This window comes from Prionailurus viverrinus, chromosome X, assembly GCF_022837055.1.
Source record: "Prionailurus viverrinus isolate Anna chromosome X, UM_Priviv_1.0, whole genome shotgun sequence".
NCBI lineage: Eukaryota > Metazoa > Chordata > Mammalia > Carnivora > Felidae > Prionailurus > Prionailurus viverrinus.
In genome coordinates, this window is record NC_062579.1 from 85,368,994 (window position 1) to 85,388,630 (window position 19,637).

At 43.9% G+C, this 19,637-nt stretch overlaps 1 protein-coding gene across 1 annotated transcript in view; it reads right to left on the reverse strand.

Moving 5' to 3' along the window:
- The window catches only part of LHFPL1 (LHFPL tetraspan subfamily member 1), a 39,165-nt gene extending 23,786 nt beyond the window's left edge, over nt 1-15,379 (reverse strand). The window contains exons 1-2 of the mRNA XM_047844666.1: nt 14,998-15,379; nt 4,831-4,929 (exon numbers count right to left, since the gene is read on the reverse strand). Coding sequence (XP_047700622.1) covers nt 4,831-4,929; nt 14,998-15,379 — 481 coding nt within the window. The remainder of the gene's footprint in view (nt 1-4,830; nt 4,930-14,997) is intronic.
- Between the last annotated feature and the right edge of the window lie 4,258 nt (nt 15,380-19,637).

The following is a 19,637-nucleotide window of genomic DNA, read 5'->3' on the forward strand; positions in this document are numbered from 1 at the left end:
TGACCTCTTCATACTGGAAGATGAAGGAGGCTATCCAGAGTCTCAGAGTAGAATTCTATTTTACTCATTCTCACAATCGCCTTGGGAGACTAACAATGCCTGCTTCCACTGTCCTCCTCATTCCCTTCATCTCTCTCAAGCAAGTCAAGGTAAGAAGCTTTGTTCCTCGGGTAGGGCTCATGTCTTTCTTGACTCTGTGAAGCTTCCTTTCCGAAATACAGAGTGCGTAAAATAGAGCCTACAGCAGAATCAAACTAATGCCACCAATCGATAGTCTCCCCTCCAGCACATTCTGCTCTGCTATCTTTTAAAGAAGGCCCCTATCTACTTCAAGTCAAATGTTGTGCTAGGTACTTCAATATATATTTTATTATGTCATTGTGACAACGTTGGAATAGGTATTATTTTTATCCCCCATTTTACAGAGAAGGAAAGTGAGACACAGACACTTAAGTGACTGTACCCCCATACAAATACATAGGGGGCAGAGCCTGGATAGCAACTGAGATCTTTGACTCCAAAGCTTATGATCTTTCAGTATACCAGGCTGCCTTTCAAGGAAAAAGAAACGAAAGCCTGTATACTGGATACTGAGTGTACTTTTCTTGTATTTCATTCATCTAGCCACACAGTATTTAAGGTATGCCGAAGGGGCTTCCCCACTACCAGAATGTCCAGAGCATTATTAGCACTTTTATTTTTTAAATGTTTATTTCCTTTTTGAGAGAGAGACAGAGACAGGGTGTGAGAGGGGGAGGGGCAGAGAGAGAGAGGGAGACACAGAAGCTGAAGCAGGCTCCAGGCTCTGAGCTGTCAGCACAGAGCCCGACGCGGGGCTCGAACCCATGAGCCGGGAGATCATGACCTGAGCCGAAGTCGGATGCTCAACCGACTGAGCCACCAAGACACCCCAGAATCTCCAGAGTCTTAAACAAAAGTCTAAGGGGAAAAGCTGTACTTCTAGCATTGGCTTTTCCAAACCTTGGTATCCACAAGCTCAGTATTCCCAACATATCATAAAATATATGTTTTTAAATTCTACTACATCTTTTGCTGCTGCTCCTGGCACCCTCTGTATTACAAGGGAACAGCTGATAATACAGCTGGCACCGTCATGTATGTTTTGGCAGCTGACCAGAAAAGGGTCAAGAGTGGCACAGATGGTCTCTCCTTTTCAGCATTAACCAGGTTTATTTTTCAACCAGAAAAGTGCTAATATGGAGGCCTGTAATTGAAGAATATGGGCAGGAAATGTGGCTCATGGATGAGAGACACTTCGGTGATTGGAAGAATTAGAAAGGGTGATTTGAAAAAGGAACTGGGAGGGCTTGACTCAAGCAGGATTCAGCAATCCCTTTATCCCTAAGCATTTACAGAACTACACTATCCTGTGCACTGTGGACAGGGGAGCTAGAGTCCCTGGGGAGACATATGGTGCAGGAGAGAAGGGTAATAAAGGAGGAGAATGTAATGGAGAGAGAAACAATAATAAGATATTGAGTAAAAATGAAGAGAAAAATAATGATCCTGTGGTAAACACAATTGATGGCCGTCAACTTGAAACAAAGGCAGCCACACACAAAATTGCCCATTTGTGAACTAGCCCCTTGGGGTGGTGATTAGTGCAGAAAACTTCCAGATGACTATATGCAAATCATGTCTGCAATCTTTTACTTTGGCATTTTACATTAATCAAAGTAGCAACTCATTCTATGGAGCCAATGTTACCTCCATACCCAAATCCAACAAACACATCACAGGAAAGAAATCCAATAGACCAATATTCCTAATGAACATAGAGGCAAAAATCCTTAATAAAATACTAACAAACAAACCCAACAACATATAATACGGATTATATACACCATGACCAACTGTGATTTATCCCTGAAATGCGAGGTTGGCTTAACATATGAAAATCAATCAGTAAAAAAGTGATCATGTCAGTAAGTGAAGAAAAAGTATTTGACAAAATCCATCACACTTGCATGATTAATCCACTTAACATACTGGGAATAGATAAAAGAGAACTTTCTCAACCTAATAAAAGCCGTATGAAAAAAACCAATAGTTAACATCAATATTTAGTGGTGGAAAACTGGACCCTTTACCCCTAAGGTGAGGGGTAAGCCAATAATGTTTGCTCTCACCAGTTCTATTCAACATTGTTGTGGAGGTTCTAGGCAAGACAATTAGATAATGAAAAGAAATAAAAGACACCCAGATTGGAAAAGAAGAAGTAAAACTCTCTCTATTCTCAGATGACAGGATCGTATATGTAGAAAATCCTAAGAACTCTACCAAAAAAAAATCATTAGAGTTAATAAAAGAGTTCAGAAAGCTTGATGGATACAAGGTCAATATAGAAAAACCATCTGTATTTCTATACACTTTAACAATGAACAATCCAAATATAAAATTAAGAAGACAATTCTATGTATAATATTATCAAAAACAACAAAATACTTCAGAACATATTTAATAAAAGAAGTGAGACTTGTATATTGAAAACTACAAAATTTCACTGAAAAAAATTAAAGATGATCTAACTCAGTGGAACATCATCTTGTGTGTTCTTGGATTGGAAAACTTAACATTGTGGAAGTAGCAATACTCTCCAAACTGATGTACAGATTCAACACAATCTCTATCAAAATCCCAGCTGGCTGTTGTGCAGAAACTGACAAGCTGAATCTAAAATTTACATAGAAATGCAAGAGATCCAGAATAGCCCAAACAGTCTTCATGACCTTGGGTTTGGCAATATATTCTTAGATATGACACCAAAAGCACAAGAAACAAAAGAAAAATAGATAAATGTGGGTTTCATCAAAATTAAATAACTTTGTACTTCAAAGGACATCATCAGTAAAGTAAAATATAACGCACAGAATGGGAAACTTGCAAATCATATACCTGAAAAGGGTCTGGTGTCCAGAATACATAAAGAACTCTCACAACTCAACAACAATAACAAAAAAGGCAAATGACCCGGTCAAAAATAGGCAAATAATTTGAATAGACATTTCGCCAAGGAAGATATAGGAAGGATATGTCCAATCAGTAAGTGAAAAGAAGCTCATCATCATCAGTTATCAGGGAAATGCAAATTCAAATCACATTGAGATACCACTTCACACCCCCTGGGATAGCTATGACTTTTAAAAATGGAAAACAGGGGCACCTGGTTGTCTCAGTTGGTGAATCGTTGGACTTTGTCTCAGGTCATGATCTTGCAGTTCATGAGTTTTAGCCCTGTGTCGATCTCTGTGCTGATGGCTCAGAGCCTGGAGCCTGCTTCAGATTCTGTGTCTCCCTCTCTCTCTGCCCCTCCCCTGCTCATGCTCTGTCTCTCTCTGTCTCTGTCTCAAAAATAAATAAACATTAAACAATTAATGGAAAACAAGTAAACAAGTATTGGTGAAGATGCTGGGAAATTGGAACTCTTTCATATTGAAAAACAGAAGTACTGATACATGTTACAACATGGACGAACATGCTAAGTAAAAGAAGCTAGACGTAAAAACCACATATTATATGATTCCGTTTATATGAAATTTCCAGAATAGGCAAATCTGTATTGAAAGTGGTTGCGGGGGGGGGGGGGGCGCTCGATGCAGGGAGGAATGGGGAGTGACTACTTATGGGTAAGGGGTTTCTTTGGGGGGTTATGAAAATATTCTGGAATTAGATAGTGGTGATGATTGCACAAATTTGTGAATGTACTTAAAACCACTAATCGTACGCTTTAAAATGGCAGACTTTATGGCATGTGGGTTGTATATCAATAAAGCCATTATTTTAAAAAGTAGAATTATATATCCAACAACCAAATGGGAGAAATGTACTAAATCTTTAACTGTCTCTATCCCAGCTAGCTGGAATAGTGGCTTGCTTCGTTTTTCTTCCGAACCCACCCCCAAATATGTACTCATTCCTTCACCTATGGCAAAATTATTATATTTGCCAGTCAGCTCATCCCTGAGCCAGTAACACTAGACATTCCAGGGCCCACATTTGTCACATCTTCTATATAGCCCTTCCCTCATGCTATACTTCTATAGTGAACAACTCCTTTCTCCAAAAATGAATCAGAGGAGACTCAAAAAACAATTGAGAATACTCAAAGAACCCTAGACATTTCCCCTTCTACTCTCTTCCACGATAGTATATTGGGAAAATACTTTGACGTCTTTCAATTAGAGTCTAATCTAGTCCCAATTCACATTAGTGAACTTGTCATTCTCAGTGAGAATTGGCAGCCATAGAAGAGTCCAGAATTACTCTGCCACCCATTCTAATATTTGACAGCTCTTGCCATTAACGTACCACTAACAATGTAACAATGTGAGTAACAATTCCCAATATTTAATCTAGGCTCCTAATGCTTGATGTAAACCAGATTACCTCTTGTTATATCCTTCATAGAGAGTGAGAAGAGATAGTGTTGATTTATATTTGGAAATCAGTGCCTGGAAAGGAAAGAGTAATAGAAACTGGGATTTTTTTCAGAGAATGACAGATCATCAGTTTCTAAACATTTGAAATCCCCCTGTAGATAGGGCTTCCCCAAACTGGTCACAGGACTCTGGGTAAAAGCGCATAAAGGATGTAGAGAGACATAACCGAAAAAGAGAAATTTATGTCCCACCTTTGTGAGTTATCAAGGCCAAATGAATCTAGCCAAGCCACCACTCCCCACAAGCTAACATGATGACAGAGACTCAGGCAAGCACCATTAGCAAGAAGACTCCCCTCCAAGAAGTAAAGCGCTTGGAAAACCAGGTTCCCAAAAGAACCATCACTGCCATCCTGCCCAGACCACCTTACCTAACTGAAATTGATTGGAGACATTCCCACATGTTTGCATTATCTCCGGGCTATTCCATCCTAAGGGGTATAATGCACAGCCTGAGCTTATCAGCAACCCTGGAAAGAAAAGCATACACATAGGTAGAAAAAAATGTAACAAGTCTTCTCTCACCCCAAATTTCTCTCTGGATTAGCTCAGCTCCAACTCTGCCTCTTGTTCCCAGAGTTTATCTTTCCCCTTTAACCTTAAATGTCTGTGACACTACCAACTCAACAGGATTTCTTGGCCATGCCACAAGTAGTGAGCTGCAGTAGATAGTAGAGGGAACAACTTCTAAAGAAAAGGCAGTATTAGGAATTAAGACAGGCCGGTGTACTTTTTACAGGCAAAATGTTTTTGACGATGACCCACAAAGCTAACTTGGCCTCTCCAGTCGGACTCTTCTTCTATCTTGGTCTGATTTTCAAAAGACAACAATGTAGAGAATGTTACTCTTTCCTAAAACTCAGCCTTTTCTAAGAGTCAGATGGGTCCTTGATGGTTAAAGGTAGGTCATGGTTTCTATCACTTAGACTCAGCTGCCAGACCGATATCTACAGAAAGCATACACATTGGGTAGGCTTCTCCTGGTGAGGAGGGCACCACACTCCTTCTTCCAGAAATACTGTCTCATTCTGAGAAATGGTTCCAGCTTTATGCTAAGCATCTCTCCTTTATTTGGCTTCCGATACCTTCCGCTGTGCCCCCCATCTTCGCATCCATTTTGTTTAGGTTATTTGGTCACTACAGAGAAACTATGGGATCTTAGCAATAACCTTACTCTTCTGACCAGAGATACAAATCTGGGTCTGCTTGCTGATACTTCCTTCTAAGGAAACTACATGATCCTCAGCTCTTCCTTACTGCCCAGGTTTACATTTTATAACCTATGACCTCTTCCTCCCTCATGTCTTTGGTGACGTTGCGGTGGACTACACATGAAGGCTAACACAAAAACAACCAAATTCATTGGCTGCTCAATGACGGGTGACCTCATATTCTGGCATGAAGACATAAGCTGGGCCTGATTCTTCCTTCTGGACATTTTAATCCAGAAACAGAGATGCTGAGGGAGTTAGCAGATGGGGCAAAGGTTAGGGAAGAAACACCCTAAGACGTAGAACCAAGTGTGTGTCAAGCTGAAGCCAAGTTTAATCCAGAGTTATGAATAGACATCAACTCTGGGTAGGCTGAGCAAACTGATTCCTAGAGAGAGAGAGAATACAGCAGCGTGAAGCAGACACGCCATGGCGAAGAACTCCACACTTCCCCTGAAAGAGCTAGAGAAAAATCCAGTCCTTCCCAATGGCTTTCCAGTTCCACTTTCCTTGTGTTATAATCAACTCCCTTTTTAGTGAGAGAGCTCAAGTGAGGCTCTTCTACTTGCGACCAAGAGAGCCTAATTACAAGAACACTATACCTGGGTGCCATACCAAAGGTTATGGGAAGGTCATGTGCCAGAAATATAAATGCAGAAACTAATAACACAGAACCTCCACGGAGCAGGGCTTTGATCAATGATGAATGAATGGCATATTTATAGGTTCCAGAGCTCTAGGGCTCGGCTGGACAGTGAAAGGCAGGCTACTCCAGGGACTGCTGGCCTCCCCTGCACCTCCCTTTCCCCGCTGAGGAAGATTCCACGTACACGCTGAGAAGCTAATAAGTCCACTCTGCCTTAAGATGAATCCAGAGAAAAAGATGAGGTAGCAAGAAGAGTTTAAATAGGAAAACTGAGATAACTTTCTAACAGTAAGAGAGGGTTTAGAAACTAAAAGAATGACCAATTAAGGTTAGAAATTCTCTTCAGTGGAATGCTTAAAATTAGAAGGCATTCTTATCTGTCTCGTAGTCTTAAAGGAAACGAAACTGGTCACTCAAAGGTCTTCCTAAGCTCTGGAATTTATCCAGTAGCAATGGAACAACACTCCTATTTGTTTAGGGATTCCTTCATCGTGTTCATTTGTTTTTACCACAGATGAACTGAAACCCTGTGATATGAAGAGGTATCAGCCAGAATATGGAGCTCAGAGTGTGCACAATGGGTTAAAGACAAAATGGGAAACGGATCCTAAGCCTTTTCCTGCCCCTGGTACTTATCCTTTGAGAGAAGAGTTACTAAAAAGTGAGCTTTTCCACATAAACTAGGAAGAAAAGAACACACGTTTATGAAAGAACAGCAGTTCAGCTTTCTAACCTCCACCTTCAAAGCCCTGGGACTGGCATGAGCTCTGAGTGCTCAAGCAAGAACAAGTGCTGGCCGAGTGTCTGTCTTGCCATGGCTGAAGAGGGTGGAACTTCTTCAGCCCTCTCTTGTTCCTCAGACCTTACCGTGGTGAGAAGCTTGGGTCAGGAACTATCTCCTCCAGGAAGCCTTTCTCACAATCCCCCAGGTGCCCCGCCCCCAGCCTAAGTTAACATTTTCCTCCCCTCTGTTCCCACAGCACCTTGTGCTTACTCCCGTGACTGAAATATCCTGTGATACATATCTTTTACAACTGATTGTGGTCTGCTTCCCTCACTAAAGTGTGTGTTCCTTCTGGAGGGTATGATGCTAAGTGAAATAAGTCAGTCAGAGAAAGACAGGCATCATATGTTCTTGCTCATAGGTGGAATTTGAGAAACTTAACAGGAGACCATGAGGGAAGGGAAGGAAAGGAAAAATAGTTACAAACTGAGAGGGAGTCAGACCATAAGAGACTCTTAAATACAGAAAACAAACTGGGGGTTGCTGGGGGTGCAGGGGAAGGCGAAAATGGGTGATGGGCATTGAGGAGGGCACTTGTTGGGATGAGCACTGGGTGTTGTGTGTAAGTGATGAACCATGGGAATCTACTCCCAATGAATGTATTCTTAATAAAATGTTTTGAGAAAAAAAAAAGTGTGTGTTCCTTGAAGGGAGGGGCCTTATTTATCTTCGACTATGTACCCTTGGTACCTGGTACATAATAAGTGCCCAATAAATGCATCTGTTTCAGAGTATGCTCGGGGTACCTAACAGACAGCTTACTTTGCCCACACTACCCAAGGGGGAAGCCTTCTGAAGGGATCTTCTTAGCATGGATGGGAGATCATCCTAGACACCTGGTACAGCTATAGAATCCTAGAGAGGGAAAGGCCTCTGGAGATTACCTACTCCAATCCGTCCCCATTACAGATGTGGATATTGAGACTCAGAGAGGGACAGTGATTTACCTATAGTCACATAGCCAGTTACTGGAAACACTTTTTCTCACTAATCAGAGAGATCATCAACCCTTAGAAGCTCTGTCCTTCTATGCAGAAATGACTGCCTTTTGACAACAATATCTCTAGCAAGCACTAGGAATCTTATAGGCATTAGATCCAGAGAGATGGTACAACACAATGGCTTCAGAGAACAATACTGGATTATATATACTTGAAAGTTATTAAGAGACTAGATCTTAGATGTTTCCACCACACACACACACACAAGGAATGAAATGAGGTGATAGATTGTTATCTAACCTTATTGTGGTAATCATTTCACAATATGTATGTGTATGAAATCACATTTTACACCTCAAACTTACAGTGTCCTATGTCCGTTATATTTTAAGAAGCTGGAAAAAAAAGAGAGAGAGAGAGAATGGATTCTATAGTCTAGATCTACGTTCAAATTTCAGCTCTGCCACCTAGAGGCTGTGTGACTTTCGGCAAGTTACTTAATCTCTCTGTGCAGTTATCTCATCTTTAAAATGAGAATAGTACTCTATCCTATAGGGCTGCTTCAAAAAGTAATACTCATAAAGTATCTAGCATATAGAAAGTGCTCAATAAAAAATATTATTATTAAACAGCAGCCTCCCCCTATGACTCCTCTCTCAACTTCTCACATATAATATTCTCTGTGCTAATTTCTTTCTCACCTCTTTGTCCTCATAAGAAAAACCAGTTGAAAAGTCAAAAACTGAATAGGGCTCGATTCAAAAGCTGCCTGGTTGGAGTTGTTATCCTGCAATTTTTTGCAGGCACCAAGCCAGAGACTAGAAATCTCGGCCAGACATATGTTCTGCCCCAGTGCATGTGGCCCCATACTCTGCCCAACCAGCCTTCCTACTCTTCCTATCCTCTGTCCTCCCTCCTGCCTTTTAAATGATGAACAAAGCATATTCAGCATATTCCTGGGCTGCTCTGATGGCAGAAAAAACTAGTTTAATGTTTAATTATCTTTGAGAGAGAGAGAGAGTGGGGTAGAGTCAGAGAGGGAGGGAGACACAGAATCCAGAGCAGGCTCCAGGCTCTAAGCTGTCAACACACAGCCCAACACGGGGCTCGAACTCACAAACTGTGAGATCATGACCTGGGCTGAAGTCAGATGCTTAACCGACTGAGCCACCCAGGCTCCCCAGAAAAAACTAGTTTAAATCCCAACTCCAGCCCTGTGTGAGATCTAGCCCCGGCTCCCACTTCTGTATGTGTTATTGCTAACTCCTGGTTTTATCTAACCAAATACGTCCCTTGGAAAAGTCTGCCCCAACTGCTTCTGTTCAGCTGGGTACTTTCTTATTCTCACCTGTCTCTAGAAAGGATCTTATACTTTTTCCTGCCAAGAAGGAAGTTCCTTATATTTCCTTCTCAACTATTTCTTCTTTGTTTAGCTCTCACTGAAAATAGAGAACAATTCACAGGCATCTTGCATATGTACACACAGGGGAATGTGAGAGTATGTTCTCGTCCTTACTTCCCTACTATACAGTGACCAGTGGGCTGCCATCTTGTTTCCCTTCTTTGACTGTTCTTTCCACAAGAATCCCCTATCCCAAAATATACCAAATATCCTCTCCTAACTTTGTTGCTATAGTCTGAATTCCCTTCTCTGACCAAGCAGAGGCCTGGAGTTGAACACTTTATTCAGCCCTTGTGGCAGGCAACCTCAACACCAATACAAACCCTCAGACTCACTCACCTTCTCGGACAGAACGTGGAACCCTTCTTGCAGCTACATCCCAGCTACACTCAACCTTCCCTTGATGACAGAATGACTACTTTCCCATACCCCAATAGTCATATAACCTCCTTCTAACTGCACATTCTCCATTAGGCAGATGCCTAACCTTCGTCTCTGGGCAGAGAAAGTCCCATCCCTGGGTGTTACCAATCCCCTTTGCTACCCCTTCCGCCATCCACAAGTGCAAATATTGAGGATGCAACCATTTGGTTGCACTCTCCACCCATCTCCAAATATCTACCCAAATATGGTTATTAGGTAGTTTGAATTTACCACCTGAGCAGAAGTCCAGTGTGAGTTAATTTGTTATTAATTTGCTCAATTTATTGCTCTCGTAGCAACTTTAACTCAAACGTACTAGAAAATGTATAAATCTGCCCTCTAGCTATAATCTTAGCTTTCCCTTCCCAGGGAGCTCCTCACTCAACTCTCTAATTCATTTGACCCCATATTCTCTCTTGGAGTTATAAGAAAGTTTACTTCTGCAAGAAATATTTAAGGTAGATCAAGGGAGATTTCACATAGAGGCTACATCTGACCTGAACTTGGAGAAAGAGGCAGATGTTTACAGGCAGAGATGGAAGAAAAGGGAGTTCTAGGAAAAAGAAACATTATGAACAACCCTGAGCAGAGGTTCTCAAATTTTGGTGTGTACAAATGAAAGATCATAGCTACCTCTGCTGTAGGAACAAGGGAATATGATCCGGATATGAAGGAGACTATAATTGTATCGGTAACATATTTCTTAAGCTGACCGGTGCATACATCTCAACTATTTTATACTATATTGTCAAGAATAGATCAGCCTAAGGAGACTGTGTAAAACACAGAGTATAAGGCATCAGTTCTGATTCAGTAGGCTTAGAATGGCACTAACAAGCACCCCAGGTAATTCTTAAACAAACGGTTCATGGGCCACTCTAAAAAAACACTGTGATAGCATTTCATCTTCAAGAGGAAAAGGAGAAATCAGTAGCACCAGTGCATAAGGCCCAGGGCTGAGAGTCAGGAGCCCTGACCCATATTCTCTGCTCTGCTCCAATTGGGTACCTAAGTATTTGCTAGTAGGTTAACTTCTTTAAATACTATTTTCCCAAGCAGAAAGCCACTTTTATCCTCGTTCATCATGGTAAGGATAAATTAAATGATGCCTGGTAAAACTTGAGGGATTTTTCCAGGCATTGCATGGTTTACAGGGAAGATAATGGGGTTTTGTTTTTGTTTTTGTTTTGTTTTTGACTTTGTTTTTGTTTTGTTTTATTTTTAGAAAAATAGCCCCCTTTCCTTGATTCAAGTTCTCAGTGATCTGTCTCTAGTGGCGGTTTTCACTGAGCTTGAAGCATGTAACATTAGGACCTTACGTGGAAAGAAACACTGGTGCCTATCTGGGTACGTTGAATTATATCTCCTTAACCAAAAAAAAAAAAAAAATGTCCAGAGTGGTGGTTCTCACTTGCGTTGGGAAAAAGGAACACAGCATACACATCAGAGTCACTGGGGAGATTTTTCAAAACACGCAGACGTCCACCTGTTGCTATGTAAATCAGAATGGGAAGAAGGTTGAGAGAGTTGGGGAGTCCACATATTTTTAAGCCCTCCAGGTGATCTTGATACATTCCCTGCTCTAGAAAGATTCTTGGCCTCCCTCATGTAACCCGATCCAAGATCTTATACTTTTCCCTGCCAAGAAGTTCCTTATATTTACTTCTCAACTATTTCTTCTTTGTTTAGCTCGCACTGAAGATAGAGAACAATTCACAAGCATCTTGCCTATGTATACACAGGGGAATGTGAATAATGACCTTGTTCTCAGGGACTGGGGGCCAGCTGTTTGGAAAGCCCAGCATCCCCAGGGTTGAAATAATCTCCTGGCCAGATGTTTCCTTCACCGGTTGGAGCAGGGCATGGAGGTCCCAGTGGAAGGCTCCCTGGACCCTAGGCTTGTCCAGCTGGATCAGCTGCAGGTGGAGCAAATGGGACCCAAGGGCCCCATCAGGTCACCTTGCTAAGTCTGACTCAGGCCAGCAGCTCTTTATTTCTTCCTGTCTCTCCCACTTCCCACTGTTCATCTCCATGGGCAGCTGCCAAACTGGGGAACAAGAGTCAGGCAGGGGGAGGGAGTAGTTCTTAATGGATACTCCATCTCTTCAGTGGTTTGGGGTCTGGCAGAGATCAACCAGACCTAAAACAAATTGGCTCCACCCCCCTGCTGTATTTCGGTTAATGCACTAGCTGCCGAGAAGCAGGCAGGCCTGGAACAACAGAATCAATTCCCCTCAGCTGAACAGCAAGCTTAAACTTAACCCCCACAGTTCTTTCTCTTGTGTCTTTTATCTGTGGTGCTAAACATGCTGTTCAGGCTTGGCTTCCTGACACTGACAGAGCATATCTCCGAGGGGTCAGATACAAGATCTCTGGAGACCCTTGGGTGATGGTCATGTGCCAAGGGGCTCCTAGGAAATATGATGCATCCAAGCAGTCTTCACCATTCCCTCACATCTGATGTAACCTTGACAGGTGCCGGATTTTAAAAAGGAGGTACAAATGACCCTTATTTGGCTGGTGTTACAGATGGGAGAGCTGTGGAAATTTAGCCATCTGTCCAGTATCATTCACTTACCAAGGATAAACCTTGAACCACCATGCCTTGGGTCTTGACTCCTATGACTACTGTCAAATGGCATTTTATTTTTGAACTTTAAAGACCCTCACCCAGGTATAAATACTGTGACCATATGCCTGTGAGCAAGGGTCAATGGGGAATCATTCTATATGAGGAACCACATAAGAGGAAAATAGTACTAATGTTTTGCTTCTTATGTATGACACCTGCCACTCAGCCAAAGTTCTTCCCCACTCAGTCCATGAGTGTGTTATAAAATTCCATGACCTACCCACATACCTCCTCAAGAATTTCCTCTGAGTTTCTAAACCTCGGAAGTGGGATCAACTAAAATGTATCATATGGAGAAACATAAGGGTTTTTGTAAAAGTCTCAGTCAAGCCCAAGTAAGCTGGGAGTAGGAGCCACTGTTAATAATGCTTGGACTCTGGTGGAAGCTGTTGTTACTTGCCTTCTGATTCCTACCAACTAGCCCCTCTCACCCTCTGCTGGCAACTCTTAGAAATTCAAGTGAGGCTAAGCTGTCACTCTCAAATCAGAATAGAAAAGGACTCAGGGTGCTAAGGTCCCCTGGGGGAAACAAAAAGCATAGCATGTGAAGGAACCCAGCTCTCACATGTTCAACTTATCCTAAGATATGCTAGACACTGCCATAGCTGTGTATTCATTCTTCTACAGTTACTGAAGACCTGGTCTGTGCCAGGCACCGAACTGGGCCCTGAGAATGTAAATATAAGTTGTAAAGACCGTCCCTTTCTCCCGCCAGCTAAGTGTTATTTTCTGAAATAATGTGTCCATAAAAGTGCTGAGCTATCTATAGCATGCCCAAGAATTCAGGTGAAAAGTGAGCCTATTTAAGGTTTACTTGTGATACCCATAGAGCCCCCAAAGGGAGACAAAGTCATTGGCTTAGACCAGCCTTAGTAACTGGTTCTGTACCATGGTTTTCAAGGGGGAAGAAAGGAGCTAGTCTAATGACTTTCAATGTGGCCAGAAAACCATTAGTAGCTAAAGAATGGAAAATTTCAGGAATAAGGGAGACTAGAATGTGAATTCACATTTAAAACTTTTACAGTGAGTCTGAAGAAAGAGGGAACCAGAAAATATCACCTTAACTGGAACAACACAAAGAAACTGGCAATTTTCATAAGCAGGTCAGGAAACCATGATGCGTTAGTTCAGGGTTTCTCGACCTTGGCATGATTGTCATTTTGTGCCGGATACTTCTTTGTTGTTGGAAATTGGAAGCTGTCGCGTTTTTGTGCCTTGTGGGATATTTAACATCATCCCACATCTTTATCCACTGGATGTCAATAGCACACTCCCCAAGTTGTGATAATCAAAAGCGTCTCAAAGAGATTACCAAACGTCCAGGGCAAGGAGGGAATAGCTCCTGTTGAGAAACAGTGTCATTGTTCACCACTATTCTCTTACTCCAAGGCCATCTCAATACAGTCATTAGAGAGAATAAAGAAATTTAGCATCTGCGCCATCTTGCCAACGAACAAATTCAAGGAAGGAAGGGAGGTGAGCATACTAGAGGTCACTGTCACTTGCTCAGCCACTGGGCAACTTAGCGTAAGAGCCAGAAGTGGGAACCAAGTTTCTTGGCTCCATTCACACACATTGTGCTGCTAATGGAGGTGATAATGATGATGACTTGAATAATGATTCTAAAACTTCATGAACAACAACCACAAACTTCAGCAAGATGTTCTACCAGCACTTTTTCCCAGTGCCCCATTTAGGTATAAAATATAACACATGCATTTGCCTGTCTACACTTGCCTTTTCTTCTCGCATAGTTCAAATTAAACTGCCCCCATTGCCTTCCCGCAGTCTGCCATATTTGCATTTTGCTCTTTCCTGGCCCATCTGCACGTTACCAGCACCCCAGGTCTTCTGCACTAAATTTAGAGGGAGACTGAATGAGGGGAAAAATGAGTAGGGTGGGTCAGGGCCTTAGGAAATTGGGATAGACTGTTAACAGCTACCAAATAGGGCTAGCCTTAGATATAGGGCAAATAAGCAGGGACCTACAGTCTGTCTGGTACTTAGCATTTCACTTTTAGAGATATATTCTTTTGGTGAAGGCTGTACATTAAACTTGTCAGTAATTAGCACTTGTGTGTACATGTTTATCAGATCATTGCCCTTTGAGATCACTACCAGAGATCAAGGCTCTCGGAGATCAAGTGTATTTAGAGTATATGTTGCTGCCCCTGGAAAGTGGACCTGGATAAAAGTCTTCAATGGGCACTACTCAGGCGGAAGAAGGTGATGAAAATGGAGGCTAAAAACAAAAAACAAAAAACAAAAAACCCAGATACCAACTTTGCTACTAGCCCGTTTTGCTGTGAGTAAAACCCTGCTATAGATTGCACTCTGGGGAGTCCTGGGCTGGGTGTTTCAAAGGAGTCCACGTTCATAGCGTTCGGGTTGGACAAACAGGAGGGGCTGAGAGTGGATTTCCCTGTAAGGCAACACGTCCCACCCCCACCCCCACCGCCAAGCTCCACAACCTGCCCAGCCCCGGTGACACAGTCTTACCTCCCACGAACTGTGCTGCTCCCATGCAACGTCCCATCATTCTGGAGATGAGCCCCTCCATGCAGCAGCCCAGGACAGCAGCCAGTGCCACGAGGAGCAGCAGAGCACAGCCGGCACCTGTCACCACTGTGCACATCTGCCAGGCCAGGCTTGGGATGGCACTGAAGCTGGCATAGCGCCCACACTCTTCCACCATGATCAGACTGTGCCCCTCTCCCCGCACGGGGTAGTTGCACCTCCGGAATGTGCTGAATGACACTGGCTTCCCCAGCTGGGATCCAAAGAGCCAGTAAGGCAGGAAGTAACTGGTAGAACTGGCCACAGCAGTACCAAGGGACAGGAAGGCCCAGAGGGTCCCCACCAGGGTCAGGCTGCTCCTCATGGTCCCAGGTTTCTCTGCAGGGATGGGGAGATGAGTTGGGTCATAGCACCAAATGCAGAAAGTTAGCAAGTAGGCCAGTTTCATCTGGTTGGCCAGTCCTAGGGCTCGTTTACGTACCACTTGGCCTTTGCTTCTGGATAACATTATTCTCCTCAGGACCGTTTAGGTCCTTCTGGGATTCTGCTTTCCAGAATTTTCCCCATCTTCCCTTCCCTCCACCTGATTCAGATTTCTATGGTCTCTAGGCTGCAATGGAAGAGCCATAGAAATGAACTGGTGGCTGCTCCAGCAGCTCGAATGCAGCCTGATCAGACAGCTTTCAACTCTTGACGTCTAGCATGAAGCAAGTGGCAGGAGGGAAGGCTGAATGAAACCAAGGCTGCCCAGAGAATCCTCAGCTTCCGGTGGAATGGCTTTACTGGCCTAGAGGCCTGGAAGGAGATGGTATCTCAAGAGGGTCAGGAAGCAAGTTGTTTTCAGAGAGTGAGGGAGAAGGAAGACAACTCAGGGGGCTGCCCCTCCTACAAGGGAGAAGAAGGAAAGAGAGCTCACTGGGGGGGGGGGGTCACAGGATGTGCCCCTACGACCTATGTAGGATGTCTAATAGGGCATCAATATGAGCCGTTCACAGGGTTGAAAAATGTGCAGAATAAAATATGGGGTTCCTCCCTCACACCCCATTCTTATCACTGAGTGAGCACTGATCAGTCACTTTTTCTCCAAAAGCAATACGAGGCAACTTTCCAACCAGTAAGCGTTGTTTGACTCTAGACCGGCTATTAAGAAAACCTGCCTCATCCTTTGCTCCAAAGCTTCTCTTCTCTCTGACATGGATCAGGTGCCCCCTGCCTGGCAGCAGGAACATATATATAGCTGTAAGGACCTTTCAAGGTGCTTCCGGAACAAGCAATCTCAGATTCAAGACCCCGAGAGCCTTTTCAGATCTCATCTCCTCGGCCCAGCTCACAAATGGCTTTCACAGACCCCTCTGTTGAAAATCGACCACTTCCCTCCCAACTCCATTAATCTGCCATTGCTTTCTGGCCGCAATTAGGGCAGCCAGAGACCACACTGCAGCTTGATGACAGCACTGTGAATGTCTCCAGCAGGCAGATGGTGGAGGATGTTTCAGAAACGTCTCCATGATTCATCACCATTGCTTAAGGCTACAGGTGGTGGGAGAGGGTTTCAGGGGTGGGGACCCAAGGTAAGGGGGACTGCGCAGGCACTGGCTGTATGGGCTACCATACTGCTAATTGGAGACATTGTCAGGAGCTAGCAGCAGCTGTTTTCAGGGTCTCAGGGACCGTGCCCAGCCATGGGCCCTTTCACAAGCACCATTACAGAGTGCCCGGCACAGAGTAGGCGCTCCAACTCATGTTTGTTTCATGAAACCCATTTCACAGAAGCAGCCAATTTCCAGGCTGGCAGGGACCTTAATGAATCTCCTAATTCGACCTTCTTGTTTTATGTATGGGGGGGGGGGGCACGGCCCAGTAAGGGGAGAAATGATTTCCCTTAAGTCATAGAGTAAATTAGCAAGCAGCAACACCAGAATAAGAAAATAAGAAACCCGATCTGCCTATTCCTGGGCCATTACTTTTCTACCACACAGTCCTAACATCCCTTCCCCCCACCATCACTTTACGGATGGGAATCCGGAGAGGAAGTGATTTACCCAAGGGAAAAGGGCTAGTGAGGTACACTGGCCAGACCAGAGCCCAATTATTTGATTCTTAGCATAATGCTCTGTTTTCAGTCCACCGCAATTCCCCTCCTGAAACATATGTATTGTGTGCTATGTGTTTTGTGCAGGAAGGGAGAGGAGATCATAAATTGTAGGTGCTTACGTTGGAATGTTAGGGCTTGGGAAGAAAGTGCCCTGAGCTGAGCCCCTGGGAAGGAGGCTTTGTGCCTGATTGGGGGGCGGGGGGGTGGGCAGTGAGAAGAAGATGTGATGAGGGATTGAAAGCCAACAGGAGAAGTGGAACTAGTTTTAAGTAATTGCTGTTAGAAAACAGGTATGCTTGGCCGCAATGAGGTAATGCCTCTGCTTGTTATATTAGCGTTTGTAAGACTATGAGAAGTACAAGCAGAGCTCTGTTATGGGCTCACTTCCTGGTGAAGAAGCCCAGGCGGGAGGATGAAAGGAAACAAACTGACCAACGCAGACTGCCGACTGCTTCATCGTATTCCCTTCCAAAGCCTTCACTTCACGTCCTCTGCCCAACGATCTGTGTTCCGTAAGAAAGGCGTCACTCCCGATTTACAAATTAGCCCACTGAGTATCAGAAAGCTAAGTGGCTTGCCCAAGGTGACACAGTGATGTAATGCACAGCCATCATTTCCCACTGCTCATTCACCCACAACCTTCCCCCATTGTTCTCCTTTATCGCCCCAGTAGTATTACACTTAAAAGCCTCCATGGGGGGCGCCTGGGTGGCGCAGTCGGTTAAGCGTCCGACTTCAGCCAGGTCACGATCTCTCGGTCCGGGAGTTCGAGCCCCGCGTCTGGCTCTGGGCTGATGGCTCGGAGCCTGGAGCCTGTTTCCAATTCTGTGTCTCCCTCTCTCTCTGCCCCTCCCCCATTCATGCTCTGTCTCTCTCTGTCCCAAAAATAAATAAACATTGAAAAAAAAAATTAAAAAAAAAAAAAAGCCTCCATGGTTTCCCACCCAGGATTTCAACAAAATGTTTAAGAATGGGGAAAGAATTAGAGGCGCAGACTGGGAAGGTGGGAGAAAGGCCACTTCCTCTAAGCGGCGTGTAAACCAGCAGAACAAAAGCATTAGCTCTTCCAAGCTCAGCAATTGTAGTCAGAACCAACCCCATAGGTTGCCCCAAAACATGATCACCTGGAGATCCAAGGTTCCAGTATGACAACCAGTAGAAGGGCAGAGAATCGAAGGCAGAGAAAGAAACTATATCAGTGAGTGGTACCTAGACTATACTCGAAATAAGAGGTGGGGCTCTGACATAAGAGTATCATCATCTGTGACAAATCCAGCAGTTTAAAAAACTACAATGGGGCGCCTGGGTGGCGCAGTCGGTTAGGCGTCCGACTTCAGCCAGGTCACGATCTCGCGGTCCGTGAGTTCGAGCCCCGAGTCAGGCTCTGGGCTGATGGCTCGGAGCCTGGAGCCTGTTTCCGATTCTGTGTCTCCCTCTCTCTCTGCCCCTCCCCCGTTCATGCTCTGTCTCTCTCTGTCCCAAAAATAAATAAACGTTGGAAAAAAAAAATAAAATAAAATAAAGTCTAGATTTCTAGTTTCTCTTCAATAATTAGAAGAAATGATAGTACAGAGCCCATTTTTCTATATGGCAACACATTTTGGGAGCTGAACGACAAATATAGGTTAAACTGAAGACAGAGCTTCTCTACTTCAACACAATTCCTGCCCTATTGGTATCACATATCAACTATCTAAAGGAAGCTGGGGGCGCCTGGGTGGCGCAGTCGGTTAAGCGTCCGACTTCAGCCAGGTCACGATCTCGCGGTCCGTGAGTTCGAGCCCCGCGTCGGGCTCTGGGCTGATGGCTCGGAGCCTGGAGCCTGTTTCCGATTCTGTGTCTCCCTCTCTCTCTGCCCCTCCCCCGTTCATGTTCTGTCTCTCTCTGTCCCAAAAATAAATAAACGTTGAAAAAAAAAATTAAAAAAAAAAAAAAACTACAATACTACCAACCACTGTCACCACAATTTTATTTTTTAAGTGGAATTTTGAACCTGAGATGTAAGATGGCAGAATCACAAAAGTCAGTTTAAATTACACATGGTTAGCTTTAGGGAAACTCATCAGCTTTCAGAACTTAAATTAAATACTTCTAACTTCAGAAAAGACTCGTTGTCCTTACTTCATTCAGGACTGGGATGACAAATTATGCTGGTTCTCCTGGGACTGAGGCATTTCCGGGGACTCTCAGTGATAAGACTAGGAGAGTTAGTCATTCTATTTAGTACTAGAGGTGTGGTGGGCCAGCACCGTCTGTGGACAGCAAGTTCAGAATCACTGCCACAGATAACTCTCTAATGTTCTCTCTCCAGAGAGAACAATACAAAGTCAGAAGTGACCATGAAATTACACAGGGGAGAGATGAAGCCTATGTGTTTTGAATGTAAGCCTTTCTGGATCATAGATGAGACCTCATGCAGTCAAGGAAGAGGTCTCACAGATCCAATTGCCCCATATTTTCTGAGCATAGAATAAGCCCCAACCCAGCTCAGGAATTAGAACGATTTCTCCTGTGGCTGGACAGAGAG